The sequence below is a fragment of the Chenopodium quinoa genome, unplaced genomic scaffold (assembly GCF_001683475.1).
Source record: "Chenopodium quinoa cultivar QQ74 unplaced genomic scaffold, ASM168347v1, whole genome shotgun sequence".
Classification (NCBI taxonomy): domain Eukaryota; kingdom Viridiplantae; phylum Streptophyta; class Magnoliopsida; order Caryophyllales; family Amaranthaceae; genus Chenopodium; species Chenopodium quinoa.
The window spans coordinates 1248247-1255978 of record NW_018742433.1 but is presented as its reverse complement, the minus strand read 5'-3'; the positions used below and the strand labels follow the sequence as shown (position 1 = coordinate 1255978).

General features: G+C 37.9%; 1 protein-coding gene across 1 annotated transcript; it reads left to right on the top strand.

Moving 5' to 3' along the window:
• The first annotated feature begins 2775 nt into the window (after positions 1 to 2775).
• On the top strand, positions 2776 to 3968 carry LOC110715954. The gene is made up of 3 exons (XM_021894570.1): positions 2776 to 2809; positions 2893 to 3489; positions 3580 to 3968. The coding sequence occupies exons 1-3, from the start codon at positions 2776 to 2778 to the stop codon at positions 3966 to 3968; spliced, it is 1020 nt and encodes a 339-aa protein (XP_021750262.1).
• Positions 3969 to 7732: the final 3764 nt, after the last annotated feature.

The window sequence follows — 7732 nt, the reverse complement described above, 5'->3', positions numbered from 1 at the left end:
TATGTAGCTTCTACTTGGAGTACAAGACACTGTATTTTCCTTTTTATTATGCGCAGGAATTCCGCCACTTATGAATGGTTCTTTTATACTGGCACGGTTAGCTCCCGTGTTAGTACCCTTTTATTGGGGCAGGTTAGGCGTAAACCCGTTTGATGCGTAATCAAATTAAATAAGCAATTTATTTATTTATTGGTTGGTTATGTTTTATGTTGTATGCTTGTAAACATGTGCAACAAGGTAAGTTGTGTGTTGATAGGATGAAAGCATGTTAGTGTGTACTGTTTACGCTTATGTACTCAGCATTGCTAATTGTGTGTTTGTATGTTTGTTTGGCCTTGTCTTTATCTTGGCCCTACGACGACCCATTTCTAATGACGAGTATTGGGAACAAAGTAAAGAGAACCTTTTCAGGTGATGAAACATATTCATGATGGGCAAGAGTGAAGAGCGAACCTTATTTTGTTTCCATAAGAATATGATGTGTTTTATTTGCTTTGATTCTTATATATATTTGCTTGTGAGACTAACGCAAAGGTTTTATTATTCGTTTTGGGTTTTGATAAGGGCCTACAATGGTTCCAAGTTGTAGGTTGATTTTATTTGACTTCTTTTGACTTTGGTTTGACTTTACTTTTGTTTGGTTTGACTTTTTAAGTTGACTTGTTTTGAATGGTTTTTAAAGAGAGTATTCCCCTGTGTGTCTTTGATAATTGTCTTAGCCGTTTTCACGATGGCGGTAATGTCTTGGATTTTCCTATTTCGTATTTTTAAAAGAGCAAAACAGGTATTTTAAAGGAAAGGAATTTCTAGGGTGTTACAAAATTGTACATGGGAGCTTTGGTTGAGATATTTATTACCACTAAAGCCAAAAACGTGTTTTAAAATATTTTGTTTTAAACTTGGCCAAGTGTTTAATTAATGAGTATTTTACAAAGTAAGTTGCTTTATTTTATTCTATATGATTTATTTTTGATTTTATTTTTTGTAAAGGACTGAAAATATTTTTTTATTTTTTTAATAGGTCTGAATTTTTATTTTTTTTAAAAAAAGGGGGTGTCCAATTATTTTTTATGATTGGCCGAAAATTTTGGCCTTTACGGAATTATTTATTTTTTTTTAAAAAAAAAAAGAGGAAAAGAGGAGTCAAAAATATTTTTAGTTTGTTCATTTTGCAGGAAAGTGAAGGATTAAGGTAAGAATTATGTGTTAAGAGTTTTAAAATCATGTTTGTGACCATGGGTAGGAAAGAATTTGGGGCATATAAGTTCGAATTATTCATGTTCTTGTATGCATTAATATTTAAGTTGTGATGTTTGATCATATGAGTTGAATGATGTCGAAGCATGTAATTATGTGGTTAGAAATTAAATAAGAAGATTGTTTGATTGAACATTGAACCTAAATTCATGCAAGAACTGTGTTATTTTATTTTTCTTTGGGAAGGGAATTTTTTTCTAAGTCTTTTCCTTTACAGGATGCCGATCTTTCCTAACAAAAACTCTCAAATTGGAACCGTAATTAAGAAAGACTATGAACATCCCTTTGACTATGTCAAGAAAATCCGCTTTTATTGTTCACATTTGAGTGATGATGTCCTACGAGACAAGCAGTATGATCTACCTGATCGTGTTTCAGCCATGATAATTCACTATCTTCTTGACGAACCCCCATATCTTGTTGTAAAAGCAAAATTTGCTGATTTCTACTTGCCTGGGACATTCCTAACTACTCCTAATATAAAGACTATTATGGACAGTGGTACCCTGATTACAGATACTTGATTTCTTACCTCGTTCTAGTTGAGAAATATCACAGTGAACGTTTACATATTCCATATCCAAATTATTACTATGATAATCCAGTAGGAAAAAAATTCCCCTTCCACTAGTAATTAATCAAGAAATTCTTCTCCACCACAGGGTAATCAAGCAGGAGCAAATGGAGGGCAAGAGGAAGGAGAGCTAATGGATGAGAGTAACCATACTGTTGATATATAGTTCTATTATGGAAATCTCGAATCCAAATCCACCCCCAACTCCAATCATTATTGACATTTCATATGACGATGAGGAAGATGAAGAGTTTATTCAAGTAGAGTAAAATCCAGAAACACCTGAACCAATGGAGGAGGAAGATGACCCTAAATTCGATCCTGGAAGCTACAAACAATCAAAGGACAAGAAGGATAATGTTCAAAAGGACTAGATTTTTGTAGTTTCATTTCTTTTAGGATTCTTAGTTTCATTTCCGCAGTTATAGTTATTTCATTTTTTTTTCAGCAAAGTAATATGTGGCATGGCCACAATGAGTCAATAAACCTATTGATTTGCGTAGGTTATTCGAACTCATTTCATTTTATATTCCAGCCATTTTCTTTTTCAGCAATAAAATTTATTTTCATTTCTTTGCTATATAATTCATTTTATTGCCAAATAATTCATTATATTTCCAAATCATTCATTTCATATCACTACTCCAATGAGTCATTTCTTACTCAAATATTCCAATAATTCATTTCTAAACTCTGGGGAACCATGGGAATTATTTTTATTTATTATTGTGATGCTTTATTAAATGCATGGTTGGTTAGCAATCAAAATTTGGTTGATCAAGCTGCAAAATTTGGAAGTTGTAATTTTACAACCTCAATTTGTTAGTTTAAATTAAATATGTGTGTATATGAATGGTATAAGTTAGTTAGATGGGTGTCTAATTTGAGAGCTAACCATGACCATACATAATAAAGACCCCTTGTTTTAATTCAGAAGAAGAAAGATGGCAGGAGGAAGTAGGAACAATAATGAAGGAGGTGAGTTGAGTGAGGTTGTAGGGCAGTTGGCAGTGGTCGCCCAACAGTTAGCAAGAAACTCGACCATCAATGGGGATGCTCAGGGGGAGTTGTTCAAAAAGGTGGCGCAAGCAAGCCATCAACCTATCAAGGCGAACCAGACCCAACAGTGTTAGGAAATTGGTTAAGGGAGTTTGAGAAACTATTTAGGGCACTAGGATGTCCAGAAAATTCAAAGGTGGGTTGTGCTACCTATTATCTCAGGGAAGAAACTGACCTTTGGTGGCAACAAAATGAGGCTACCATCAAGGCACTACCTGGTTTTAATTGGACTATGTTTCAAGAGAAGGTTAGGGACAAGTTTCACCCCAGTTTCCTACAAAAACAGAAAGCTGAGGAATTTTCGAACCCAACAATGGGAGATATGTCAGTTACTGATTATTATACCAAGTTTATTGAGCTGTCAAGGTTTGCCAAAGAGTCTGTTGCTACAGAAAAGGCGAAAGCTAGGAAGTTTCAGAGTGGATTGACCACTGATCTTCAACTAAAGCTGTGTGGACAAGTGTTCGAAACCTTGGATGAAGTTTATGGAAGGTCTGTACACCTTTATGCTTTGGAGTTGAAGAAAAAGAAGGAATTAGCTGAGGTGGAAGGAAAGGAAAAGAGAAAAGATATTGGACAGAACTCTGGAAACCCTCAAGGTAACCAGAACATTTTTAAGAAGTAGAAATACCACCACAACAACAAAAACTTCTACATCAACAATAACTTCCACAATAACAATCGTCAAGGTGGACGAAATTTCAGTGGAGGGCTTAAGAACTCTAACCAGGGAAACAATAAGGATGGAAGACGTTATTTCTGTAAGAGGTGCAGAAATAATCACCCTGGTAAAGACTGTGAGGGTAACTTAGTTACTTGTCGCGCTTGCAACAAGTTGGGACATAGGGAGTATGAGTGCTTCTTCAAAGAGTCTAACCGAAACAAGAAGGATAATAACACTACAAGAAAACACCTTATTTACGACGGAAAAAATCCGTCGGTACAACGTCTAATTCCGTTGGAAATAGCCATTTCCGACGGAATTCCGTCAGAACACGTTGTCGGAGATCACTTTGTCGGAATTTTGGCTTATACCGAGGGATTTTCCGTTGGAAAAGGCCCTACCGACGGAATTTAAATTGTCGGAGCCTACGTTTGACCTGAAATGGAAGTCCATCGCAAGGTTCCGACGGACGTAATTCCGTAGGAAGAACCATGGCTTCCGACGGAATATTCCGTAGGAAGGACCTTCTCTTCCGACGGAAAAATGGGTAAAAAAAAATTCAGACCACCCACCCAGATCCACCACCTCCCCCCTCCCCTGCTCAACACCCCAATCCTCCCCACAGCCACCCCTAACCCACCAACGACGCCGCAACACCACGACCCACACCAAACCCCACCGAAACTACCACCACAATCCTACCCACACCAAACACCACCACAATCCCACCCACCCTAAACACCACCACAATACACCAGCCCCCACCACCACCGACACCACCACACCACTACGCAAACAACATACACAATTAACCCCAAAAAATCCCAAAAAAAATTAAACATCAAAAAAGAAAAAAAAAACGAAAATTAAACATCGAAAAACAAAAAAAACTGAAAATCAAATGAAAAATAAACATCTAAAATTAGATCTACAAAAATTAAACATCAAAAATCCCAAAAAAGGAAAATTAAACGAAATAATAATTCGACCACTTACCTTGAATTCCTTCAAAACCCCTAAATTAGCTTGAATTTGGGTTTTAAAGGTCAAATTCGACCATGAAAACTCTAGATCTAGGGTTTTCATGGTCGAATTTAACATGAAAAACCGGGTGGTGGTGTGTTGTTGCGCACCGGCGGTGGTGGCGGCTTCGTTGGGCAGTGGTGGTTGCGATGGAGGACAAAGAAACGAAGGGGAAGGAGGGAGGAGGAGAGAGAAACTAAGGGGATGGAGGGAGGAGGTGAGAGAAACGAAGGGGAAGGAGGGAGGAGGAGAGAGAAACTAAGGGGAATGAGGGAGGAGAAAAGAGAAACTAAGGGGAAGGAGGGAGGAGGAGAGAGATATGATGGGGGAGGAGGTAGGAGAAGAGAGAGAAAGGGGAAAAGGAGAGGAGAAAGAGAAAAAGAAAAGGAGGAGGTCAGGAGGGAGTGGAGGACAAAGAAAGATCCGCCTTTTTTTGTTTCTTTTTTGTTTTGTTTTTTTTTTTAATTAAAAATCCGTCGGAAAGGGGTACAATCCGTTGCAATCTACCGACGGAATTAATCCGTAGGAAATAATTATGTTCCGAGGGATTTATTTTCCCTCGGAATTTTCAACTAGCTACAGAATTTTCCGTCGGAAGAAGTAAATTCCTAGGGGAAAAAAATCCGTCGGAATATTTCCGAGGGAATTTCCCTCGGAACTTATCTTTTCCAACGGATATTTCTGACAGACCAAAATTCTGTCGGAAAGTTCGAATTTTCCGACGGAATTTAGGTCCGTCGGAATGATTCCGTCGTAAAACGGCCTATTTCTAGTAGTGTAATCAAGGAAGGGCTCAAAGGAATTTTCAAGGAAACAACAACTATGCAAGGAACAAAGGGGCACAACAAAACGGGGTGAAAGGCAACACTAATGGGAATGGTCAGGTGAAGAGTGGAGCTCCAAGAAAATTGAATGTGATAAGTAGGCATGAAGCTGACACTACAAAGGATGTTATTACTGGTAATTTTTCTATTAACTCTTTTCTTGTGAAAATTTTGTTTGATTTTGGTGCAACTTTTTCTTTCATTTCAAAGGCCATTGTTTCAAAGCTATTGCGTTGTTTGAAAACCGTAGATGTCATAGTACCTTATTCCTACGGGAGGGGTAGTACAGTGTACCAAAACCTTTAGGGATGTGCCATTAGAGATCAAAGAAAAGGTGTTTTTGTCTAACCTCATTGAATTTGGGTTGAGTGACTTTGATATCATCTTGGGAATGGATTGGTTGAGCAAGTATAGTGCGGAGATTCGTTTTCGATCGTAGAAAGTGCAGTTAAGTACAGCTGAGGGGGAATTGGTAACACATTGGAAGCATGGAGAAGCAAAGTGTCCAAGGATCATCTCAATGATGAAGTTGGCTAAGTATATTAAGAAGGGACATCTGGTATATTTTTTTAGTGTAAGGAACTTGGAACACGAAGAGACAGCTAAGCCTGAGAACATAGAAGTGGTGAATGAGTTTTTGGATGTGTTCCCAGAAGAGATTCCAGGAATGCCACCTAAGAGGGCAATTGATTTCACAATAGAGTTGGTCCCAGGGACAACACCAATTTCCAAGGCACCATATCGAATGGCACCTGCAGAAATGAGTGAGTTAAAGGAGCAACTGCAAGATTTATTAGAAAAGGGGTACATTAGACCAAGTGCATCGCCTAGGCGAGCTCTAGTGTTGTTTGTTAAGAAAAAGGTAGGAAGTACGAGATTATGTACTGACTATAGGGAGTTGAATAAGGTCACCATAAATAACAAGTACCCATTACCAAGGATTGATGACATATTTGACCAATTAAGGGGCGCATCTGTGTTTTCCAAGATTGATTTAAGGTCTGGATACCATCAGTTAAGGATTGCAGATGAGGATATTCCCAAGACTAAATTTAGAACAATATATGGACATTATGAGTTCACAGTGATGCCATTTGGATTGACGAACTCTCCAGCTATCTTTATGGACTTGATAAATAGGGTGTTCCATCCATTTATGGACAAGTTTGTGTAGTGTTTATAGATGATATATTGGTGTATTCGAAGAATAAGGTGGAACATGTGGAACATTTGAGGGCAGTTTTACAAACTTTAAAGGAGAACAAGCTCTATGCAAAGTTTTCCAAGTGTGGGTTTTGGTTAGAGAAGGTAGCATTTCTGGGTCACTTTTTATCCAAGGATGGGGTAAAAGTAGATCCAGCAAAGATTGAGGCAGTGAAGGGATGACCTACGCCAAAGACGGTGTCTGACATTAGGATTTTCTTAGGTTTAGCAGGGTATTATAGGCGTTTTGTGAAGGACTTTTCTAAGATTGCTAAGCCTATGACCTCTTTAATGAAGAAGGACAAAAAGTTTGAATGGATGAGAAGTATGATGAAGCGTTTCAACTGTTGAAACAAAAATTGATTACAGCACCAGTGTTAACATTGTCAGATGATAGTGGAATCTACGATCTGTATAGTGATGCATCCAAAAATGGTTTGGGATGTATACTTATGCAAAATGGAAAGGTGATTGCATAAGCATCGAGACAGTTAAAACCTCATGAAGTAAACTACCCTACTCATGATTTAGAATTAGCTGCAATCATTTTTGCACTAAAGATTTGGAGGCATTACTTGAATGGGGTGAAATGTAGAATTTATACCGACCATAAAAGTTTGAAGTACATTTTTACCTAAAGAGATCTAAACTCACGCCAAAGAAGATGGTTAGAATTTGTAACGGACTACTACTTGGACATACAATACCATGAAGCGAAGGCAAATGTAGTTGCAGACGCTCTAAGTCTTAAAACCAGTCATGGACTGAACACTTTGATAGTGGCTGATGAATTGTGTTGGGAAATGAGTAAAATGAACCTAGAAGTGGTGGAATAGGGAGTACCATCAGGTATACTTGCAAATCTAAGCATTCAACCAACAATTTTTGATGAGATAAGGGAAAATCAGGCAAGAGATGTAAAGTTGGATAGGATTCGTGAGAAAATAAAGCAAGGAAAAGCTGCAGATTTCAAAATTCATGAAGATGGGAGTTTAAGGTACAAAGGTAGATGGTGTGTACCACAAAAATGTGAGGAAGTAAAGAGAAAATTGATGGAGGAAGGACACAATACACCATACTCTGTACACCCTAGAGGGGACAAGCTATACAAAGACTTGAAAAAGATGT

What these genes read in the sequence shown, in the direction of transcription:
- LOC110715954 (XM_021894570.1), top strand. Translation starts at nt 2,776, where the DNA reads ATGGCAGGAGGAAGTAGGAACAATAATGAAGGAG. An exon ending in TAGGAACAATAATGAAGGAG is followed by an intron (nt 2,810 to 2,892) that starts GTGAGTTGAGTG and finishes GGGGATGCTCAG; the next exon opens with GGGGAGTTGTTCAAAAAGGT. An exon ending in GAACTCTGGAAACCCTCAAG is followed by an intron (nt 3,490 to 3,579) that starts GTAACCAGAACA and finishes ACAATCGTCAAG; the next exon opens with GTGGACGAAATTTCAGTGGA.